We start from the raw sequence: 26,298 nt of genomic DNA on the forward strand, positions 1-26,298 counted from the left end.
AATGATGTAGTACTCTTCAGTGGACTTAAACATGTTTTGTGTTCTTTAAAAGAAATAATCATATCTGGCTCACTTGCACTTCAGTGGGTATTGCCAGATCATGCATACATCCTGGATGTTGATAGAATGGTTGTGTGGTCAAAGCAAGGCATGCATACCTTGAATAAGCTTAATTCAGTATTAATTTACATCATCTAGTACAGTACTCTTCTTACTCTCTCAATAATTACTTATACATAATTGAGATTAAGACATACCTAGAGTGAGCTTATTTTGACATTACTTGTACAATTTTATTCTACTTATACACAAATACACTTTCTTGCTTGGAAATGTCACATAAGTATTAACAGTTGTTGTTCAGCACTACCTTTTACATGAATCTTTTGTCCACACAAAAGTACCCCTTTTGTTCTTTGTTTCTGCTGGCTTGTTCTTAATCTCCCACCAAATTTCTTCCTTGATCGAGTCTATTATTCTATGCCCTTTAGGACCCCAAACATTGCGGCAGCGTGCGGCTCTTTCCTAGTGAGACGTTCTGACAATAGACACTATGCTTATCATGGAGGTGGGGGGGAGGGGACAAGGTGAGAGAAGACTGAGAATCCTGACTTAAGATGCTTTTCTCTCGATTACAGACATCGGACCTCGCATATCCTTATGAGTATGTATAATGTTGAGAAATTCAAGACAAAGTCCTTCACGTTTTGCCTTATAAATGCCTGGACTTCCATTGTATACATGTTCGCATCTCTCAAAACTTCCATATATGGCTGACATCTGTACATGACTTCATACTTCATGTGTCTTTTGAAATTGCTATATATGGACATGGGTTAACCACATTGCATAATGATGTCATGTACAACATTATTTTAACAAAATCCCATGGTTATTACAAATACAAGATTATAACAGATAAAATTGACATTTCACTAGGTGCAATCCTTAGAAAAACATCTAAAAACGAACATAAGTTAATATCATGAGAGCTTTTACAAATGCACATTCTTGAGGCTTCCAGTAAAGGAATATATGGGGAAGTCAACATAGTGATATGATGCATAGTCTGCACAGCACCATATATGCAAAAGGGTGACTGTGAAATTCCCCACAGATGCAATTCAACCTTAGTATCACCTCTGGGTCCATCTCCCAGAGGTGATATTAAGGTTGAAGTATCACCAAGTGGAAAAACTTCCAACAACTATCTCTAATCCAGAGTATTTTAAAAATAAGGTGTGACATCTTTTGGCTACTCGTATATGAAAATATAACTGTGGCATTACTTCAACTTTAGTATCACCTCTGGTCTGGGTAGTGACCCTTCGCATAACATTATACATACTCATAAGGATATGTGCTTTGCATTATGGGATACTAAGGCAAGTGATGTGAAGTCATTGACTTCTATATACAAGTTGCCCAGTCCTGAAATTACTTCAGGCGCAAACTTTGTTTGCTTACACTTGGATGAAGGATTAAACCAAGAATATAATTTCTTGGCAGCTTTAATTTATAGCTAATCCTTTGTGCATCCACAGCATTAGTATGTATAAGGTCATAAAATTAAATAAAACCTGATATTAATATCAGGTTTTATTTAACTTCAAGGATAGGATATATCTGAAGTTAAATAAAACCTGATATTGAAATCATTGAAGTATGGAGTAATTACTTTGAAAAATTGCTAAATGAAACTTAACATATTGAATTAACACTGTTAATTCGACCAGAAATGCTAAAGTATGGAGGTATAAAAGTTTTACAGTGGCTGCACTGCATAGTTCAGAAAGCCTGGACAGAGGGACGAATTCCATTTGATTGGAGTAGAGCTCTCATAGGACCCATATATAAAAAGGGAAATAAAACAATGTGAGAATTACAGAAGTACAGGTATCCCTCGATGTTACGTGTTAATCAATGGTAAAAAGTACAATTCATCCCTGATCGATTACTGTACTAATAGTTTGTTTTATATGGTACTCTTATAGGAAAGATAAAAAATGAACGCAAAGTAAATGTTTAATAAATACTTGTACCTACATTAGTTACTGCAATTTTTTTTAATCAAAAGAAGTTATAAAGAGTCGTTTGAACAGTTTTAGTTTTTTCTTATCAGCATAAATTCTACGATAACAAGCAAAATGACTCTCCAGACCTCAGCAAACACGCATTCTTCGATTGATATCTGGATCCATATCCATTACTTACTGCTTAAGCAATTCTAAACTGCGAAATATTCCATCCAGTTCTTTGACTGTTATTTCCTTTGGAACCTCATCTTCACATTTCATTTGTTCATTGTCTTCATATGTACTTTGTTCAATTTCAAGAAGATCGTTGTCATTGAAATCTTTTGAATTTGAATCCAATAATTCTTTAACATCTTCTGCATCAACATCATCAAAACTGAGGTCTTCACCAATTGCGATTTTGAAAAAAACCTAAGTCATTAGCGCATTCTGACAGAAAGTTTTTCCAAACAGCTTTCATGCAACTAGAAGACACTTGCTCCCATGAATGTTCTCAATTGTGTGTTTAATGTTAAATTTTTTCCAAAATTCGTGGAGCATAATCGCATTTTGTCCCGTTGTTGTTTCTACTGCCTTTGAGAATGTCTTTTTAAGAAAATAGGCTTTGAAAGTTGCAATGACTCTCATATCCATAGGTTGTAACAATGATGTATTTGGTGGGAAAAATAAAACTTTCACATTCTCACACAGATCATTAAGAGAATTTGGATGACCACGAGGCTAGCAGCCTTGTGGCGTGAACATGATTTTGCGTGGTAAATTTAAGGGTGTGCATATATCAAGGGGTTGCCGCAATTAATTTCGCCATGATAATCAAATTCGTGTTAAGCAAGAGAAATACCTGTATTTCTCTACTGAGTGTTCCTGGTAAGATATATATGCAAATATACTTGAGAAATGGTTGAGAAGGATTGTTGAAAAGAAGCTTGGGGAAGAACAAGCTGGATTCAGGCCAAATAGAGGCTGTCAGGATCAGATTTTCACTTTACGATAGATAGTTGAGAAACCATGGGAATAGAACAAAGATCTCTATTTAAGTTTTGTAGATCTGGAAAAGGTGCCAAGAGAGAAGCTATTCAAAACTCTACAGTTATATGGTGTCAATGAGGCATTATATCAAGCAATGCTTAGTCTTTATTTGAGTTGTAAGTCAGCAGTTAGAATTGAAGGAAGTACAGGAAGATGGTTTAACGTTAAATCTGGTGTCAGACAAGAATGTACGTTATTCCCTCTGTTATTCATTATCTATATAGATCACATTATGAAGGAAAGTGTTTTAAACATGATATCAAATTTGGAGATGTCAATCTCGGCTCTTTGCAGATGATGTTATACTTCTAAATAAATCCGCTACAAGTCTGCAAGATTCCCTGACTAAATTGAATAACTGTTGTAATAGATATGGTATGAAAGTCAGCATTAAAAAGACAATGAAAATAGGCAGGAACATTGAAAATATCAACTGCATTGTGAATGGAGAACCTATAGAAAAAGTAAAACATTTCAGCTACTTAGACAACAGAATCAACAAAGCTGGTATATTAGTAAGTCAACTGAATAAATTTATATGGAATTAGCTGTAACAAGACGGTGTTCAAACCAATTTTAACTTATGGATCTCTGAGAGCTGGGTCAGAAGTAAAAGACTTGACCAAAGACTAGAGACTGCAGATATGAGAGTCCTGAACAGATGGCATCATATTAAAAACTAGGATATTAGGAAAGAACTTGACATTGTCAGCATCCAGGAATGCGTTAGCAGTGCTAATCTCAGGTGGTATGGTCACTTAAACAGAATGGGAGAGGAAAGATTAACAAAACGAGTGTTCTTTGCCAGGCTGGTAGGAAAAAGACCAAGATATAGGTAGAGATTGATACAGTAAAAAGTTCCTCAGAAGATAGAAATATAAGATCTGATAATGTTGGAGTCTTGATAGGTAACAGACTGATTTGGAGGAAAATTGTAGATAGGAAGTTAGTAATGATGTAAATTTTTCATGCAGTACTATCATATCCTGTGCACCCCTTGAGGGTATATATCAGGAATTTGATGTTTTATTTAACTATGAAATATTCAGTTCAGCTCTTTTTACAGATTTTACACACACACACACACACACACACACACACACACACACACACAAAATATCACTTGGAACTCTGTTATGCCGATTTGAACAAATGGGGATGGATGTGACACTGGTTAAGTGGATAAGAGGGCAGCTTCTGAACATATCAAAAAGTAGTATATGGAGGGGCAGAATCAAGGTGAAAACAGATGACTAGTGGTTTGCCACAACGTTCATTGCTGTGTAATTTGTACATAAATGATATAGGAAATAACTTGAAAGGAAATATTCAGTTGTTTACTGATGATGCAAAATTAGGTAGAGTAATAGTTAATCAAAGTGATGTGGAGAGCTTGCAGGCAGATTTAAATAGGCTGTCATGGGCAAAAGATAATGTGTATCAGTTCAATGTGGAGAAATGTAAAATTATGCATTTTCGAATAAACAGATTACAAGCTGTATATCACATTGATGGCACTGTACTCCACAAAATAGAGGAAGCTAGAGATTTAGGGATGGTAGTAGACAAAGTTAAAGTTGAGGGCACATATTGCTGTGGTAGCCTACAGTATAAAATTACTTGGACACTGACAAGTAGAGATAAGGAAGATTTTATTCCTTTTTTATAAGGCATTGATATGTCCACATCTGGATTACTGTGCTCATGTGTTTGGTCTCCTGGGTTTTTGGAGATGTGGAAGTGGTGGAAAAGATGGAAAAGAGGCAAGTGGTCTGTGGAATGTTCCAGATGAAAATAGATTGAGGGTGGGAGGGTGTGTGGACTGCAGAAGTTGGCTGATAGGAGAAAAATTGGGAATATGATACAAACATTTAAGTTACCTAAAGGGTTTTATAGGATTAATGCAGGAGAAATGTTTCAGCTGGAGGAGTCATGCCTGAAAGTCAAAGGTGTGTTTAGTAGGGGTATGAGGACTAGATTTTTTTGCTTGGAGAGTTGTTAATGAGTGGAATGGGTTGCCAGAGTCAGTTGTGAGTGCTTTGTCTGTTAATGGGTTCAAGGAGAAGTATGATAGATAGTTTAGGTCTTCCGTGATGAGTCTTTGAACTCCATGGAGTACAATAATATATTTAATTATTAAGAGCATGTGATATTCGGTTAACAATATATATGATAGAGAAAAATAGTTTTTGTTCTGTGCACTTGAATTACATAATGAATGAGAAATATTTTCAGATTCTGTATGTGAGCTTTATAATCAGTTCACCTGTTTGCAAGTTATTTTACTTTTATATCTTATTTTATTTCTTTCTATCTCATGACTTCATAATTCAACCTAATATTACTACACATGCATTTTTTTTTTTTTTTTTGATTAGATATGATGTGGAATTGTATCAAAGGATTGAACAGCTAATTTCAAAACAACTACCACTCTACAAAACAGATCAGGAAGAAGTGATGATGTTGATGGAAAGGGTGGCTGAAGCTCAGCGGCGCGCTAAGCTGGTAAGTGTTAATGTTCAGCAAGAAGGCGTTGCTTCTGTTATGTAGTTCAAATTATTATTGAGATATAAATTGAATGGTATGTCAGAATTGTGAACATTGCATCTCTTTCAACATATTTATTGGATTCAGATGACTTTATAGCCAAGTATAACTTCTGTTGACAATTTTTTATTTTAAGGCAGTTAATCCTATCCTGAGTCTTCTTTAGTCATTCAAGTGTTCTCTGATCTGTTGGTCTATTTTGTATAAAGGTAAAATCTAACTAGACTTAAATTGAGAAGCCTTTATATATGGGGGGTGCTTAAGGGTCAAAGCTGAATAACTGAGAGGAGACCTCCACATAGCCTTTAAAGGAATGAGGAGAACCGACCAGGGCTTCTGACCTAATGTCCAATCCTCACCTTCTCGTGGTGCACCCTGTTGGGTATCTACTTTGATACTGAACGAACGAGGATGGGCTGGCAATTTGGGATTTAGACGACCAAATTGTATTCTTATTGGTTAAACCAAAATAAAAAATGATGGTACAACATGACAAAATTTCATGCCGGCTGGGGCGTCGCCCGGTTAAACAAGGCTCCCGTTGTTTTCGCCAGGGAACCTGGGCGAACAGCGAAAAGTCAGCTACTGGAACAAATCTGAAAACAAACCTCAACTCAACACCACCAGAGTTAAAGATCGGTACTATCAACGTAAGAAGCCTGAATGGCAAAGAAATGGAGCTAGCTGAGGAATTAGATAAGTACCAGATCGACATAATAGGGGTGACTGAAACAAAAAAGACCAAAACTGGTGAGATCTTTCTGAGCAATAAATACAAAATGTTATATTCAGGCAATAACAATCAAGGAAAAGAAGGAGTAGCCATAGTATTCAACACAAAATACGAGGCTAATCTTCTTGAATGGCAGGCAGTCTCAAGTAGAGTAATGTGGGCAAATATGAGAATGGGGAACTGGACAATGAGACTTATTTGTGCCTATGGTCCCACAGAAGGTTCTACTAAGGTAGAAGTGGAGGAATTTTTTGAGGCTTTAGAAAAAGCAACTGACACAATGAAAAAGGAAAAGTTGGTCCTTGTTGGGGATCTAAATAGTAGAGTAGGAAATGATTGTGAGACATACAAAAATATTTTGGGAAAATTTGGAGAAAAGAGCAAAGCTAATAATAATGGCAAATATCTGTTGGATTTCTGCTCGGGACATGGACTGGTTATTACTAACACCATGTTCCAACATAAAAATGTGCACAAATTCACATGGAGAGAAGAGGCGATGAATAAGAAAAGTCTCATTGACTATGTTATTGTTGATAGTGATGTTTTCTCCCTGGTGCAGGACACCAGAGTGTACAGAGGATTTGAAATTGGAAGTGATCACTATTTAGTCTTGAGCAGGATAAAATTGAATTTCATATTGAAAAGAATAACATGTAAGAAAGTTTTAAAGCGAATAAAAGTTGAGCAGCTATCAGATGTAAACTGTAGACTAAAATACAGAAATATTATTGAAAAGAAAATGAAAGAGTTTGAGAACAGGAATCAAACCTTGGAGATTCAGTGGCAAACTCTGAAGGAAACATTGATTGATTCTGCCAGAGAGGCATGTGGTGAGGTTGTGTGCAAAGATAAAAAAAAATCAGAACTCCCTGGTGGACACAGGAAGTTAAAGAGGCAGTGAAGGAAAAGAAGAAAGCATATCAAAAGTTCCTGGCAAATAAGTCAGCTTTTACTCTTACAGAATACAGAGACAAATGTAAGAAAGCTAAACAGTGTGTAAAACTAGCTAAACAAAAGTCATGGGAGGACTTTGGCAAGAATATAGAAAATAAATATCAAGAAGGTGGCAAAATATTCTGGAGGTTGTTGAAGAAGCTTAGGAATGGAGGAAAGAGTGCTGTAAAAGGAATTAGAGATGATAAAGGTGAAATGAAAACAGGAGAAAAAGATATCCTTGAAGTATGGAGTAATTACTTTAAAAAACTGCTAAATGAAACAAGCAGTGATGACAGCACGGTGATAAAAAAACACTGACCAGGCATGCAGTCAGGAATACATATCCATACTTGAAGTAGAAAAAGCCATCAAAGGCTTGAAATGTGGAAAGGCAGCAGGAGTAGATGATATTCGACCAGAAATGCTGAAGTATGGTGGTATAAGAGTCTTACAGTGGCTGCACTGCATAGTTCAGAAAGCCTGGACAGAGGGACGAATTCCCGATGATTGGAGTAGAGCTCTCATAGTACCCATATATAAAAAGGGAAATAAAACTGAATGTGAGAATTACAGAGGTATTTCCCTACTGAGTGTTCCTGGCAAGATCTATGCAAGTATACTTGAGAAACGGTTGAGAAGAATTGTGGAAGAAAAGCTTGGTGAAGAACAAGCTGGATTCAGGCCAAATAGAGGCTGTCAGGATCAGATCTTCACTTTACGACAAATAGTCGAGAAAGCATGGGAATATAACAAAGATCTGTATTTAAGTTTTGTCGATTTGGAAAAGGCATATGACAAGGTGCCAAGAGAGAAGCTATTCAATACGCTGCAGTTATATGGTGTCAATGGGGTTTTATATCAAGCAATACTTAGTCTTTATTTGAGTTGTGAGTCAGCAGTTAGAATTGAAGGTAGTACAGGAAGATGGTTTAATGTTAAATCTGGTGTGAGACAAGGATGTACATTATCCCCTCTGTTATTCATTATCTATATGGATCACATTATGAAGGAATGTGGTATTAAACCTGATATCAAAATTGGAGATGTTAATGTCAGCTCTTTGCTTTATGCGGATGATGTTATACTTCTAAATAAATCCGCTACAAGTCTGCAAGATTCTCTGACTAAATTGAATAGCTGTTGTAATAGATATGGTATGAAGGTCAGCAATAAAAAGACAAAGACAATGAAAATAGGCAGAATCATTGAAAATGTCAACTGTGTTGTGAATGGAGAACCTGTGGAACAAGTAAAACATTTCAGCTACTTAGGCACAATTTTTACTGAAGATGGTAAACTAAATATAGAAATAGACAACAGAATCAGCAAAGCTGGTATGGTGGGAAGTCAATTGAATAAATTCATATGGAATAAGAGAGAAATTAGTTGGAACACTAAATTAGCTGTATACAAGACTGTGTTCAAACCAATTTTAACTTATGGATCTGAGAGCTGGGTCAGAAGTAAAACACTTGACCAAAGACTAGAGACCGCAGATATGAGAGTCCTGAGAAAGATTAGAGGCGTGAACAGATGGCATCAATGGCAATATCATATTAAAAATGAGGATATTAGGAAAGAACTTGACATTGTCAGCATCCAGGAATGTGTTAGCAGAGCTAATCTCAGATGGTATGGTCACTTAAATAGAATGGGAGAGGAAAGATTAGCAAAACAAGTGTTCTCTGCCAGGTTGGCAGGAAAACGACCCAGAGGAAGACCAAGATATAGGTGGATTGATACGGTACAAAGTGCCTTAGACGATAGAAATATAAGATCTGATAATGTTGGAGTCTTGACAAGTAACAGACTGATTTGGAGGAAAATTGTAGATAGGAAGTTAGTAATGATGTAATTTTTTCATCTAGTACTGTCATATCCTGTACACCCCTTGAGGGTACATGGCAGGAATTTGATGATGATGATGATGATGATTATATATGTTCCTTGCCTCCTAGATAATATTCAGACTCAAAGACAGTCATATCTTTTATTTGGACACCTGGAATACACATAGAAACTAGCACAGAATGGCTGCCTTTCCTTCTAAATTCTTTTCTGTGGCATTTGTCATATTGACAAGAAGTTTAGAAAAAGAACTTTATGATAAATAAAGGAACAGTTCTTAAATGAAACTGAACTTCCAGTTGAGACACAAAATTTGGTTTTTTTATGTATTACTTCTGTAGGTGCTTTAAGATACCTACATGCCAGAAAGTTGGATCATTGATAACTAGTTATTTCAAACAGTAACAGTTTGCCTCATGTCACATACAGCAAATCTTCCCAGAGGTGAAAATTCTGAGAAGAGGTCCCAATTCCCTTCCTTTCTGGTAAAAGGGAATTGGAAGAAAAATGCTATTTTTCCATTTGGATTTAGCTGTGGATACATTTATTATAACCTCTTAACATACCCGAGAGCTGCAAATCTCAATTGCTTATATGCAGAAATAGCCTATTAATAGTTATATCAGGTATGAAAGCATTTGTGTGTTTGTGACTTTATTTCAAGGACAGTTATGTGCCAACTGATATCCACTGCCAAATCTACAACCTTTGATCTTCTTTGGCTCAAAATTTCATTGTTCCATTCATTTGATGTTTTTATCACCTTCCAAATTCTGATAATCCAATCTTTTCAAATTTTTACCTCTGAAATTTTATTTTTGTACAATACAATTACCTAGAGCAAAAAATCAGCTTGCTTGCCAATGGTTATTGTCTGGAGCCAGAAGAATGCTGAGGTGTTTACTATCAGCATGATCTGATAAATTGTCCACCTGCCAGCCAAAATTACTAGACTAGATAATCCTCGCTATCCTCCCAACACTCTTCATCTCCTTTTCTAAACCTCTTTTCTTGTTCTCATGTTTGGCATTACAAAATGGCAAGTGATATAATTTTTAAGATTCCTACTTTCTTTCTTCCTTCATGGTCTGATTCAAAAGTGGTTGAATCAGTGAAAAAAAAAAATTTGTTATAAAAGCTCCCTTCATCCCTTAGTTGCCCAGAATTCCTCTGCTATCCAAACTTCAGCTTTCCAAAAAAGTATCCAGGCATAAAATTCAGTTTTGTATTCAGCTGGGACAGTAGTTTTCAATGGCTGCAAATTTTATATACACTATCTACCAATAATTGTCTGACACTTTAGCACTTGATACCAGCAGGTCCACCCTAATATCGGGTATGTCCACCTTTGGTTTTGATCACCACCTGCACCCTTTGAGGGAGGCTTTCCACCAATGTGCGGCAGACATCAGGTGGAATTTGTTTCCATTTCTCCATCAAAGCAACTGGTCAATTGTCGCTGAGTTCAGTGACACATCAGAAGGCTGCATTGGACCTCATTTGGCACTCCAGTTTGTCCAACAGGTATTTGATGAGACTGAGGTCAGGACTTTGCGCAGGCCAGGGTAAGTCGTTTAACATCCATCTCTTCATACTATTCCATAACAGCTGCAGCCATATAAACTCCACAGTGTAAGCATCGCCTGATTATCCAGAATATCAATGTACTGAGCTGTCTTCACGAAACCACGAACGATGACGTGGTTTCACTCAAAATCAGCTGAATGCACCCCACACAATTATTCCTCCAGCACCAAACTTTACTGTAGGTACAACACACCATGGTGACAAGCATTCACCAGGCTGCCCCCAAACTATGTCATCAGACTGTAAACAAGCAAACCTTGATTCATTGCTCCAGAGAACTGCTTTCCACTGGTCAATTGTCCAGTTCACATGCTCTTTGCCCCAGAGCAGACGAGCCACCTTGTTTGTTATTATGATGTTCGGCTTGTGTGCCACTGCTCTTCTGTGGAAATTCAGTAAATAGTTCTTTTCGCATGTTAGTGCTCACCATCATGTTACTGGTGCTGTGGAACTCATCATGGATGGTCTGTGCTGATTATAGAGTTTTTGTGTGCCACAAGTTTTAACATCTGTCCCTATCAGGCATTTTTGGTGGCTGCTCTTTTTTATTTTTCTTGCAATAGCAATGCCAGAACTTTCTGAATTTGTTGATCACGTTTTCAACTGTTGATTCTGGATGCTCCAATGTGACAGCTGACGATGACACCTCTCTTGAATTTACGTCATGTTGCCATACCATTTGTATTAAACTGCCACATTGAAATACTGTTTCCTACTATGTGTACATTGGTTTCCTTCTATGGAAGAAAATAATGGAATTCAAGTTTGCAAATAAGAATTTAAAAGTTTTCTGAGTGGCTTAAAGCAAAATTGGTTCATTCTGTCATTTTCATTCTTTGGTCTAAATGGCCTTTTGAGAGGAAAGAAAATGCAACAACAAAATAATTGCTGTTTTCATCTTTTGCTGTATTTAGTCCATCTATGGATCTGAGAGCTAGGTCAGAAGTAAAACACTTGACCAAAGACTAGAGACTGCAGATATGAGAGTCCTGAGAAAGATTAGAGGCGTGAACAGATGGCATCAATGGCAATATCATATTAAAAAAGAGGATGTTAGGAAAGAACTTGACATTGTCAGCATCCAGGAATTTCCATAAGTGACCATACCACCTGAGATTAGCAGAGCTAATCTCAGGTGGTACGGTCACTTAAACAGAATGGGCGAGGAAAGATTAGCAAAACAAGTGTTCTCTGCCAGGTTGGCAGGAAAACGACACAGAGGAAGACCAAGATATAGGTGGATTGATATGGTACAATGTGCCTTAGACGATAGAAATATAATATCTGATAATGATAATATTGGAGTTTTGACAAGTAATAGACTGATTTGGAGGAAAACTGTAGATAGGAAGTTAATTATGTAAATTTTACATGTAGTACTATCATATCCTGTACACCCCTTGAGGTTCATGTCAGGAATTTGATAATGAGGAAGGGTTCAGCCATTTATAATTTTTTGCATGTTAGTGCAAAATTTTATAAAAGTTTGCACTAACATGCAAAATTTTTTGCATGTTAGTGCAAACTTTGAGGCAATTTTTTTCATATAAGAAATGCTTCAATTAAGGTGATTTTAGATATACATTAGGGTGGCCAGCTATCCCAGTTTAGCCAGGACAGTCCTAGAAACCTCGCTTTGTTCCACATCCCAAGTTTTATGAACAAAGCACTAGAATTTAAGAAAAAAATGGAAAGAAAAATTAAGCAACATAAATTTTGTGAAGTAGTACCTGCAATAAAGCTGTGAATAAAACTATTGATTTCCAGTTTGAACTACTTGCAATTCTGGTTTCAGTTAAGTTTCAATAATGGACTGATAATCCTTATGAAAGTACAAAGGACTCATTCATTTTAGAGTCCACAAGCTCACAGACTGTTTGGGTGAGTCAGTCAAGATTGCACGTTTCTAGTTATTTAAATTGTTCATTAGAATTTAACAGGACTAATTATTAATAGTCCTGTTAAATTTCTCAATAAAAATGTGCATTATATATAATAATTAAACCAATATAAATAATTAAACCAAGAACCAGTAATTGAAAAAATAAAAAATATAAACATAAATGGATGGAACACGTTCAAAGAATGAAAACAGAAAGATTACCAAAACAAGCCTTAAAATACAAGCCATTAGGAAAAAGAAAACCAGGACGTCCTCTTAAACGATGACTTCTAAGGCCAGAACAGGCCATACTAGGCCTAAATCCTTGATACATATGATGATGATGACTATATATAATATGCATTTTATTTATTTAAATGTATATATGCTAAAGGAAATAATTTTATATTCTTAGAAGTTCCACCCACAGTTATCATACATTGAATAACAGACAACTACAGGGAAATCAAGCCAAATAAATACTAAAACATGTAGAAAGGCTTGTGTTTGTCATACAGGTTGTTTAATTTTGATATATATCAGAACACAATGATAAGTAAATATCATATAAGACAGCCTAAATTTTAGGTTTTAGGCTTATGTTGGTTGTATGAGACCCCCCCCCTCCCCCATTTCTTCTTGTATTAATGCAACATTAGGTATTGTTGCTATATCTGTTATTTTTTTGCATGGCATAGATTTAGTATTTAGCAAATTATCCTAATTAAAAGTGATTGGCCCAATTTTAATTAATTATTAATTTTGCATTTTTTAAAATTTTAGGATTATTAAAATTGATATTTATAACAATTTTAATTCGATAACAAAATTGTTATCGATTTAAAATAAGGGTAATTGAAATGGCAAGGCAAGAAAAACTAATAACTGTGCTGCTGCAAGAAAGTTTGACATAACCGAGAAGATGGTAAGAGAATGGAGGAAGCAAGAAGATAATATATAAAAAATTGCCAAAGAAAAAATGTGCGATGAGAACGGGGATCACTCGATGGCCACAACTGGAAAATAACATTGCAGAATGGTAATCTTGTTACAAGAAATATGATTAGAGCATATGCACTAAAATGGTCAAGATTGAATCCAGATGCAAGTATAGAATTTCAACTACTTCAGGATGATGTAATTGTATTATGAACAGACAAAAAAAATCTGATGATACGACAAAAAACGAAAATTGCTCAAAAACTACCAGCAGATACTTACCACTCAGTTGAGATAAGAACATAAATTTCTATTGGAAATTCATCCACATTGGAAATATGGATGAAACTCCTATAGTCTAAAGATAGTAAGAATGTGCTAGTTCGAAGACAGGTCATGAAAAAACAAGGTTTACGGTTGTGTTGTCATGTTTGGCTAATGGAACCAAGTTAAAACCAATGATCATCTTCAAATGTAAAACTAAACCTAAGATAAAATTTCCTTCATGTGTTTTTGTATATTTTCACGAAAAAGGATGGATGGACGAAAATGGTGTGAAATTATGAATAAATAATGTGTGGAACATGCGACCAAATGGTATAATGAAGAAACGCAGTTTATTAGTATGGGATATGTTTCGTAGTCATTTAACTGAGAATACTAAAAGTCTTCTAGAAAAAAAATAACACAAAAATTGCTGTTATACCAGGTGGTTGAACTTCTATATTGCAACCACTAGATGTCTGCTTGAACAAACCATTTAAAGATCACATGTGAGAAGAGTGAAATAATTGGATGTTGACTGGTGAAAAAATCAAATACAAACAGTGGATCTATGCATGCTGCATCATCACTTGATATGTTGTGCAATTTTGTGATCAAAGCAAAAGTAGAGACTGTAATAAAATCATTTAAAAAGTGTGGCATCTCTAATCTTATGGATGGTATGGAAGATGATCTGTTGTGGGACACTGATGATGAAAACCAAATCAATTCACCGGATTCGAACTGGGATCCATATGACAATCATTTAAACAATGAATCTGAAGAACTATTATGATTAACATGAAAATCGAGGTTAATAATTATTTGTTTTTTAAGACTTACATCTATTGTAATATTTTAAATAAATTTATGTAACAAAAAATTAATCTGATTTGTTTATAAACACTGCCTATTTTCTTATATAACGATGTATTGTAACTACATAAATGTTCATCCAAGAAATTAAGCTTCCCTTTTTATGCTTGCTGTATAAGATGATCAATGATTGAGGGGGTTTTCTGTAGTATTCAAGTCCTCTTATACGCTGCCATATATGGTAATTATTTATCGACTTATTGGTGATATTTCACTGGTGTTATAACCAGCACCTTCAGAGCACAAAAACACAGTTTGTTACAGTACACGAGACTATAAAAACATGGTGTGACAAAGGGACTAGTTTAAAAAATTGTTACAACAACACAGTCCTAATTAGATGCCTTCTATGTAAAGAAAAAAAAAAAAAAAAAGAGAGAAAGCAGGTACTAGTTATGTCTTAAGATGACTGTCTCCCAAATCTTAGCCAAATTTATGCAGCCATATTGAGATTCGGAGTATGTTCCAAGGCTTCTGTTTCCAAGAACAATCTGACTTGTAAAAGCTTCTGTGCCATACTTTTTTTCTTCCAGTATCCTGTGTGCAGGGATATCCAAAGCATGGTCTGCTAGATCTGACTTGCCATAGTGATAGTACTATCACTATGGCAAGTCGGATGTATCTTTTATGTTCACTGATGCAGATGTCCACAGTTCTTCCATAGTAAGTCATTTGACCATAGTAAGCTTGAGCAGGGTACTTCGTGGACTCCTGGATGTGATAAAGGAGGGATGCTGTCCTTGGGTGAACAGACGAGAGTTACTAATTTGACACACGGTCAGATGTGCCTCTAATGTATGGGATGGTGACTGTTTTGTTGTAGTTCTCCATGGTAGATAGTGAGAGGGGTTTCTTGGGAGTACTTAGTATTTTGTTTATCTTATGGGGATTATAACCAGAGAAGGTATGGCATAAGTGAGCCAGTTCAGCAGCAAGAGCATTGTCACGGGAACAGATTGCTCTATGGGTCAGCGTTTTTAAGATACCATACTGTTGAGAAGGGTGATGGTTTGTGTAAATATCTCCCTGTATGTGTGGGTTTTCTAAAAACAGAATAATTGTCTCTTTACAAGGCCTTGATAAGACCTCACTTGGGCTATTGTGAGCAGGTCTGGTCTCTGTTGTGATTCTGATATACTGCAGAGAGTACAAAGGAGAGTGTTAAAAATGATATCAGGATTATGGAATATTGATTATGAAGACAGATTGAGAATTTGTAGACCTCAAGACACAAGCAAACAGGAGAAAGAGGGATGATATGATTGGGTCATACAGGATTTCAATTGAGTGAAATTTTCAATTAATGGAGGGTGGGGAAAGGAGAAGAGGGCATCCTTGGAAGCTGAGAACGAATGCTGCCAAGAAGGGGGTTGAGGGTGGTGCATGATTGGAATGGATTGCCATTGGATGTTCTGATTGCAAGCAGTGTGAATGAATTCAAGAATAAGTATGATAGCTGGTGTGTGTAGTATGTGGCCTCCCTCGATGAGTCTGACTCCCTCGGGGGTGTCTCTCAATAATAAGGAACCATCTGGAAGACGTATGATTAGTGTATCCAGAAGGGCAAACAGTTATTAACTTCCAGTTCCATTGTAAAGTGGATTTTTGGGTGTTGGCTATTTAAATACACTAAGAATGAATACTATTTTATTACATTCCTCTATATATTTATACATATGGGAGAACATGAGAAAATATCCTGGTTTGTGAATTTATAAAGTTACTACCTTAGCATGCACACTATGTATAAATGAAACACACACGTGCAAATCAGACTTGTGAATTCAACGTATGATGCCAGGAAACAGAGCACTAGGAATACCTGAAATAAGTAGCGCTGCTGTTTTGAAGGGGGAAAAAAAAATCTGCCTCATGGGCTCACTTTAGTGAGTAGGGGCATGGCAAACTTGAGGTACCTGATGCTGGACCATGTAATATACATCTGTTATATTATCTGTAGACTGGTCCTCTACCCTTCTTTCATCTCTTCTTGCTCCTTACCCCAATGCTATTAGAGTAATCAAGGGCTAGGGGTGAATCTTTCCTATCTTGCTATGTCATTTCGCCTATTGCAGCCACCGAATGGGACAAACTAGCCCCAATAGGTGCCAGTCCCAAGCCCAGATAAATGGCGAGGGTTGATGTCAGGAGGGCATCCGGTCATAAAACTTCACTGCCAGCTCTAGATATGATTAAATGAATCGGGAAAAAAAGTGATACAAGGGCTAGGGCGTACCCCTTAAGCGACGTGCAGCCACATCGCCCTACAGCTGCAAGAAGTGGACGAAGGCTACCGCATCAAGGACGGTTGTGGTTAAAGAAGCGAGCCCAGCAAGTGCAGAGAATGTTGCGAGGGGGGATGTTGATTGTTGGAAGCATGACTGGAAGGGGAAGAGAGGTGGCAGACGTGATGAGGAAGATGGACATTTTATGCATGCAGGAGATAAGGTGGAAGGGAGAAAAGGCAAAGGAACTAGGAGACAGGTATAAATTGTTCTACTCTGGAGCGAATAAAGAGGGAAGAAATGGTGTCAGAATTGTGGTGTGTGGCAGAATGACGGGCGAAGTACTGGAAGTGGGTAGAAGGAGTGACAGGATCATGCGAATGAAACTGGGTCTAGGAGAAGAACTGGTCATCTTATGTGTATATTCCCCACAAGTTGGCTGTACAGCAGAAGAGAAAGATGAATTCTGGAACGTGCTAAATGAGGGAACTGGAAGAAAACGAGATGGTGATTGTCAGAGGAGACTTGAACGGATACATAGGGAGAGAGAATAGGGACTGAATGGGTACGTGGTGGCCATGGAGTGGAAATGAACCGGGAAGGAGAGAGGATTTTGGACTTTGCAGTAGTGTTTGATTTGGCAATTGTGAACTCCTTCTGTAAGAGGGAAGAGCATTTGATAACATTTAGAAGTGGCAACAATAGTTCACAGATTGACTACATTTTGACTAGAAAAAAAACATCTTAATGCAGTAACAAATTATAAAGTAATCCCAACAGATCAAGTGGCACAGCAACACCGGCTGCTGTGTGCAGACTTTGAAATAAAGTCGAAGATAAGAACCTTTGGAAGCCACGGGAGGAAGAAAATTAAGTGGTTTCGCTTAAACGAAGAGTGTGAGGAACCTTTTTAGGAAGAAAGTGTTGGAGAGGATTTTGGATGGATTAGAAAGCATACAAGACTGGTGGAGACATAATTCAAAAGTAATTCTAAACTGTGCAATTGAGGTGCTTGGTGAAACATCCAGAAAGGTTAGAGAGCAGAAGGAGGGTTGGTGGTGGAATAATGATGTACAAGAAGTAGTGACAGTTAAGAGGAAGGCAAAGCAGAAGTGGGACGAGTCAAGAGTGGAAGAGGACAGAGAGAAAAAACGAGAAGCCAAGAGAGTTGTTGCACAGGCAAAGGCCATGGTATATCAAGACCTTTATGATCAAGAAACAAAGGAAGGACAGAGAAAGATTTATCAATTGGCAAAATGTAGAAATGAGGCATCAAAGGACATCGTACATGTGAGGCAGATCAGAGACTCTGGAGGAAGAGTATTAAGGAGGGATGTGGATATAAGAAACAGATGGAGAATATACTTTGAAGGGCTTTTGAATGAAGAAAATGCAAGGACTCAGAGAAGATGGGGGGACCTTATGAGGGGATGGTGCAGAACATTAGTAGAGTGGAAGTGAAGGAAGCCATAAAGAGCACGAAGAATGGAAAATCAGTGGGCCCTGACAGGATCCCAGTGGAGGCATGGAAGTCACTGCGGGGAAGAAGGAATTGACCTGCTGTCGGACCTGTTAATAAAAGTTCGTCAACAGGAAAATATACCCAAGGAATGGAGGGAAAGTACTCTTGTCCCTATCTACAAGAGTAAAGGAGATGCACAAGACTGTAAGAATTACAGAGGAATAAAGTTGATGTCCCACACAATGAAAATCCTAGAGAGGGTTCTTGATGGAAGAATGAGGAGATTGCAAAAGAGCAATTTGGCTTCATGCTTGGTCGATCGACAACAGATGCTATCTTTGGGGTACGACAGATAATGGAAAAGTTTCGAGAGAAGCAACAGGAGGTACATCTGGTATTTATTGATCTGGAGAAAGTATATGATAGTGCCATGGCAAGAAGTCTGAGGGAGAAGAAGGTACTGGAGAAATATATCAGGTTGGTGCAGGAGATGTACAGAAATGTGAAGACAACAGTTCAAACCTGCCTGGGAGAGACAGAAAGTTTTCCAGTGACAGTTGGCTTGCATCAAGGGTCAGCATTAAGTCCGTTCCTGTTTAATATTGTGATGGAGGTGGTGACGGAGAAAGTGAGAGAAGACGTGCCTTGGCCTATGTTGTATGCAGATGACATCATGCTGTGCGCAGAATCAAGAGAAGAAGTGGCAGCCAAACTGGACAGTTGGAGGACTGGAAGAGAGAGGTATGAGACTAAGCAGAAGTAAGAACGAGTATATGTGTTGCAAAGTGGATGGCAGCCAGGAGACAGATCTGGAAGGTCAGTGACTTTAGATACTCAGGTTCAACAATGAAAGAGGATGGTGAGGCTGAGAAGGAAGTGGGATGCAGAATACAAGCAGGATGGAGGAACTGGAGAGAGATGGCTGGAATGCTATGTGATAAGAGGGTGCCGATCAAACTAAAAGGCAAAATCTACTACAGGACAGTAGTGATACTAGCTATGACGTATGCTTTGGAAACTGTGGCCCTGAGGAAAAATAACATCAGCAGGATGGAGGTAGTGGAGATGAGAATGCTTAGGTGGATGTGCGGTGTGACCAGAAAGGATCATCTGAGAAATGACTATATAAGGGGAACGGCGAAAGTTACGAACTTGGGAGCAAAGATACAGTAGACAAGGTTGAGATGGTTTGGTTATGTGATGTGTGCAGGGGAAGAGGAAGTGCGGATGGCCAAAGAAGAGATGGAGGAGGAGGAGAACTTGAGGATGAAGAACTTGGATGTGGCTATAGCCCAAGACAAGAGGCTGTGGAGGAGACTCACTATAAACAGTGACCCTACTTAAGTGGAAAAAGCTGCAGAAGTAGTAGTTTTAAAAAAAAAAGTTAGACAGCCTGGATGTTGATTAATTTTAAACCCAGCTGAAGTTATGAAAATTCTGTGAATCTGCCAAATAAAAATAACCATCATAATTAACAGGATACCAAGAAGGAAAAAACTTCCATTCAGTGGATAGGGTGACAAAATAAATTTCATCAAAATCAAAAAATATGCACCCACCCTTATGATTTTACTTGGAATAACCCTCTGGATTATATTGCTGAATAGATAATTAGGCCCTTGATTTTGTTTGAAGGGCTATCATCTGTTCCCTGTTTTTGATTAAAAAAAAAAAAAACAATTTTTGAAGTAGGATTGCCCTCTATTACAACTATAGCATATGAGTTATGTATTGGTACCTTGCACTGGAAAAGATATTATTCATACCATTTTCAAGGACACTTGAGCACAGAAGAAATTAACATTTGTGTTTATTTCTTTAATAGGAAATGAAAGAACTAGAAGACAAGACAAGAAGAGGGAAAAAGAGGAAAGCTAAGGATTCAGAGGTTGATGATACTGAAGAGGCTACCGGTGTAAAAGACAGAATCCAAGTGAAAAAGAAATTTAATGTAAAAAAGAAATAATTAAATATCTAAATCAACTATGTGACTGATTGATTGCTATTATGGCCTTGTGAAATTGATGTTTATTTCTATAGTGTTAAGCTGTCTGAAAAAGAGGAACTTTTTCTAAGTCTTTTTTCAGTCATTTCCTGAATTAGGGATCTTTGACATGGATGAATAAGATTTTTTCTTTCTGAAAACTGGCTTATAATCCCACATATCAAAAATCAACCATAAAATCCACTATTATACAAAATAAAGCTTCTTGGCATAAACACAAAGGGGGGGGGTGCATTGAACTTGCTAATATTCTGCCAGTTTTCTACCAAGCATCATTGTAGAAACAATTTCTGTAACTAATGTCCTTACATGGTGCCTTTTGTAGTTATATGTCCCTCTATATATATCAGATAACTACAAAGTTAATTCAGAGAAGTCTGGCTAACATTAGGTCTTAAAATGATAGTCTCCCAGATCTTTGGTAAAGTGATGCAGAAATACTTATTGAGTTTGGGAGTGTTTTATAGCTGATGCTGTATTTTTTCCCCTCTTGGTGTTAGTTACACCATTAACCACCTTACCGGCCATTAAAGATCAAATACGCACTCTCAAAAGCTTTGTATCCATCATAAATTTCAATGTAATAGCAATGGTATTACAATTTTAATATGCACTTCACATCCATGGAAATGTGGACGTATATATACGTCCTGGCTGGTAGCGTGGTTAAGCTTTATTATGGATAATGAACAACACCTAAGCTTTTCTTTACACACACACACACACACACGCTATTATAGGTATCAGGAGGTATCAGTAGCTTATCCTTTATTGAATCCCAGAAAGAGGAAAGTCTGCAAGATGAGACTAAATACAGAGGAATGGCTACATGGTTGACTTCTCTTAATTGGAGTGTGGTTGAAATTACAGCCAAAACACTTAAAGCTGTGAAGTTAGTGTATTATGTCTTAATTGTATATGTTCTCTGACAGGATGTAAAATCCTTCCAGCTAGCTTGCCTTCAGTTTAAAAATTCTTATAAAAGGTTGTCCTAGATAGGAGTCACCTCAGGTGTGACTCCTATCTAGGACAAGTGTGAAAGACAAAGGTCCTGTACTGACAGTGCTACAGAGGCACCCCATTGGAGATGAAATCGTTTTGTATTTACAAACAGTCCCAACTTGCATAAGCATTGTACTTCACAAACTTGACGTAATTCAAATTTTATGCAAGTCTGATTTAAACCTTTGCCTGTTAATCACATCCCATTTGCTTACATGTATGCAATAGTGGTATTAACATGTTTTAAATTATTTGTTGGTTTTAATTTTTAGGATGCACACATGAATTAAATTTCAGTTTGTAATTATTAATGCAAAGAAATATAAATAGCATGAGAAAATACAAAAATGTTTAATTTGGCCATTTAACCTTCTGTATGAAATCATCCAGATGACTGAACAGTGGCCTCTTCCAAGCTCTTGGTGACAGGCTCAATGCATCATCTATTTCTCTATTAAGGCTCTTCAGCATTAGGATCCATTACCTAAAAAGTGTTTTTAAGTTATGGAAGTGTCACATTAGTGTGTGTGTGCACACATAACAATGGAGACTTATGAGTGCTTTGACATTTTTAATGCCTGTTGAAACAAATCAATTTAGAAAACTTCTAAATATGTGGTTAGACATGTAATTCTGTACCAGGTATATAAACTTTTTTTTAAGTTAATTATCAGTTAAATACCAGTTATTTTTGGTTTTCATTAATCTAAATATTTGAGAAAGTAATATAATCTTGGTTCGTCGTTTTTTTTTGGACATCTCTTGTTTCTGAACCATAAAGAATTCTGGGAAGTACCATTGAACTGAGCACTTTAAAAACTTTTGGAAAAGTGTGTTTTTCCAAACATTTTTAATGTTTGGTCATAGTAGACCATTATAATTTCTTCTGTGCTTAATAGTTTCTTCACCATTTAACTTGACTGATTAATGCACCTTAATTTTTTTTTTGACCTCTTCTATTTAATTTTTCTTTTAAGTGCTTTTGTCTCTTTCTTTTGTAAATAATACTGTATTTACATATTTCACATGTAATTTTTGTATTTAGAAATAACTCCACTTTTTCTTATACTGACTCTATTACTAGTCTTAAGATTGTGACATGGTTGGCTGAGTGGTTAACATACTTTGTCTCTAGCTGACAAGCAATGGGTTTCAATCCTGGCATAGCTGGTTTTGCGATTATCTTTAGATGTATTTCATCACCTGGTGTAAGATCTACTCTGCTTATTGGAGGCCTGAAATGCCTTGAAAAGTTCCATATTTGATCTCTGGAGCAGGATTTTTGGGCAAAGTTTTTCTTAGCCCATCCATGATATTGATGTACTATAGGTTTAGAACTGTTTGTGGATGGAGGATACATAAAAAATGAAGGGATTCACTGCATGATTCTTTTCTAAACTGGTATTTCATATACTATCTGATCAAAAATATCTTTATACCTGCTCATTCCCTCTCACTCTAATATGAAAGGCATTAATATGGAGTTTGATCCATCCTTTGCACAGCCTTCAATCTTCTGGAAAGGCTTTCCACTAGATGTTGATATGTTGCTGTAGTAATGCCTGTCCATTCTTACAGAAGAGCATTAGTGCTGTTGCTGATGGGCATTTTAGCCTGGTTTGCAATTGGCATTCCAATTCATTCCACAGGTGTTTAGGTAGATTTGAGATCAAATTCAGCACCAATCTCAAAATACACAGACTGCTTTGTGGACAGGGAAATTATCATTTTGATACAGTACAGGGCTTTCAGTGAACTGTTGCCATAATGTTGGAAGCACAGAATTGTTTAGAATGTCATAGGCAGCAGTGTTAAGATTATCCATCATTGGGTGTTTTTGGTAGACCCACAAAAAACACCTCCAGACCATGCCTTCTTTGTCAAACTTCACAGATTGCCAGGTGGTGAAGCATAATTCATCACTCCAGAGTCTGATGGCAGCAAGCTTGACACCACTCGATGCTTGGTTTGCCCTTGCTGATCTTAAGCTTGTATGTGATTGCATGGCCAGGGAAGGGAAACCCATTTTCTCCAGCTCTGACAAACAGTTGTGATGCTGATGTTGCTTGAAAAGGCATTTTGGAACTCACTAGTGTGTGTTTCAACTGAGGCTAGGCTTTTCTCTCTCTCTCATGCCATATGCTTCAGTACTCTGCACTCCTACTCTTATTTTTATGTGGCTTACCATATTGTAATCATGCTGTTGTTACTCCTAGGCATTTTACTTTACAATAACATTACTTTCTGCCAAGCTGTAGCAGGACAGGAATTTCCCAAACTGAGTTATTGCAAAGGTAGTATCATATGATAGTGCTGCATCATCAAATTCCTGCCATGTACCCTCAAGGGGTGTACAGGATATGACAGTACTACATGAAACAATTACATCATTACTAACTTCCTATCTACAATTTTCCTCCAAATCAGTCTGTTACTTGTCAAGACTCCAACATTATCAGATCTTATATTTCTATCGTCTAAGGCACTTTGTACCGTATCAATCCACCTATATCTTGGTCTTCCTCTGGGTCGTTTTCCTGCCAACCTGGCAGAGAACACTTGTTTTGCTAATCTTTCCTCTCCCATTCTATTTAAGTGACCATACCATCTGAGATTAGCTCTGCTAACGCATTCCTGGATGCTGACAATGTCAAGTTCTTTCCTAATATCCTCATTTTTAATATGATATTGCCATTGATGCCATCTGTTCACGCCTCTAATCTTTCTCAGGACTCTCATATCTGCGGTCTCTAGTCTTTGGTCAAGTGTTTTACTTCTTACCCAGCTCTCAGATCCATAAGTTAAAATTGGTTTGAACACAGTCTTGTATACAGCTAATTTAGTGGTCCGACTAATTTCTTTCTTATTCCATATGAATTTATTCAATTGACTTCCCACGATACCAGCTTTGCTGATTCTGTTGTCTATTTCTATATTTAGTTTACCATCTTCAGTAAAAATTGTGCCTAAGTAGCTGAAATATTTTACTTGTTCCACAGGTTCTCCATTCACAACACAGTTGACATTTTCAATGATTCTGCCTATTTTCATTGTCTTTGTCTTTTTATTGCTGACCTTCATACCATATCTATTACAACAGCTATTCAATTTAGTCAGAGAATCTTGCAGACTTGTAGCGGATTTATTTAGAAGTATAACATCATCCGCATAAAGCAAAGAGCTGACATTAACATCTCCAATTTTGATATCAGGTTTAATACCACATTCCTTCATAATGTGATCCATATAGATAATGAATAACAGAGGGGATAATGTACATCCTTGTCTCACACCAGATTTAACATTAAACCATCTTCCTATACTTCCTTCAATTCTAACTGCTGACTCACAACTCAAATAAAGACTAAGTATTGCTTGATATAATGCCCCATTGACACCATATAACTGCAGCATATTGAATAGCTTCTCTCTTGGCACCTTGTCATATGCCTTTTCCAAATCGACAAAACTTAAATACAGATCTTTGTTATATTCCCATGCTTTCTCGACTATTTGTCGTAAAGTGAAGATCTGATCCTGACAGCCTCTATTTGGCCTGAATCCAGCTTGTTCTTCACCAAGCTTTTCTTCCACAATTCTTCTCAACCGTTTCTCAAGTATACTTGCATAGATCTTGCCAGGAACACTCAGTAGAGAAATACCTCTGTAATTCTCACATTCAGTTTTATTTCCCTTTTTATATATGGGTACTATGAGAGCTCTACTCCAATCATCGGGAATTCGTCCCTCTGTCCAGGCTTTCTGAACTATGCAGTGCAGCCACTGTAAGACTCTTATACGACCATACTTCAGCATTTCTGGTCGAATATCATCTACTCCTGCTGCCTTTACACATTTCAAGCATGGATATATATTCCTGACTGCATGCCTGGTCAGTGTTTTTTATCACTGTGCTGTCATCACTGCTTGTTTCATTTAGCAGTTTTTCAAAGTAATTACTCCATACTTCAAGGATATCTTTTTCTCCTGTTTTCATTTCACCTTTATCATCTCTAATTCCTTTTACAGCACTCTTTCCTCCATTCCTAAGCTTCTTCAACAACCTCCAGAATATTTTGCCACCTTCTTGATATTTATTTTCTATATTCTTGCCAAAGTCCTCCCATGACTTTTGTTTAGCTAGTTTTACACACTGTTTAGCTTTCTTACATTTGTCTCTGTATTCTGTAAGAGTAAAAGCTGACTTATTTGCCAGGAACTTTTGATATGCTTTCTTCTTTTCCTTCACTGCCTCTTTAACTTCCTATGTCCACCATGGGGTTCTGATTTTTCTATCTTTGCAGACAACCTCACCACATGCCTCTCTGGCCAAATCAATCAGGGTTTTCTTCAAGGTGTGGCACTGAATCTCCAAGGTTTGGTTCCTGTTCTCAAACTCTTTCATTTTTTCTTCAATAATCTTTATGTATTTTAGTCTACAGTTCACATCTGAGAGCTGCTCAACTTTTATTCGGTTTAAAACTTTCTTACATGTTATTCTTTTCAATATGAAATTCAATTTTATCCTGCTCAAGACTAAATAGTGATCACTTCCAATTTCAAATCCTCTGTACACTCTGGTGTCCTGCACCAGGGAGAAAACATCACTATCAACAATAACATAGTCAATGAGACTTTTCTTATTCCTAGCCTCTTCTCTCCATGTGAATTTGTGCACATTTTTATGTTGGAACATGGTGTTAGTAATAACCAGTCCATGTCCTGAGCAGAAATCCAACAGATATTTGCCATTAATATTAGCTTTGCTCTTTTCTCCAAATTTTCCCAAAATATTTTTGTATGTCTCACAATCATTTCCTACTCTACTATTTAGATCCCCAACAAGGACCAACTTTTCCTTTTTCATTGTGTCAGTTGCTTTTTCTAAAGCCTCAAAAAATTCCTCCACTTCTACCTTAGT

At 37.0% G+C, this 26,298-nt stretch overlaps 1 protein-coding gene across 1 annotated transcript in view; it reads left to right on the forward strand.

Annotated features, from left to right (window-relative positions):
- The window catches only part of pths (probable ATP-dependent RNA helicase DDX47), a 107,117-nt gene extending 86,763 nt beyond the window's left edge, over positions 1–20,354 (forward strand). Inside the window, exons 11-12 of the mRNA XM_090396151.1 lie at positions 5,444–5,573; positions 20,196–20,354. Coding sequence (XP_090252277.1) covers positions 5,444–5,573; positions 20,196–20,336 — 271 coding nt within the window. The 3' untranslated portion in view covers positions 20,337–20,354. The remainder of the gene's footprint in view (positions 1–5,443; positions 5,574–20,195) is intronic.
- Positions 20,355–26,298: the final 5,944 nt, after the last annotated feature.

Source organism: Typopeltis vanoorti, chromosome 7, assembly GCF_054136105.1.
Source record: "Typopeltis vanoorti isolate ZY-2024b chromosome 7, IOZ_Tvanoo_1.0, whole genome shotgun sequence".
Classification (NCBI taxonomy): domain Eukaryota; kingdom Metazoa; phylum Arthropoda; class Arachnida; order Uropygi; family Thelyphonidae; genus Typopeltis; species Typopeltis vanoorti.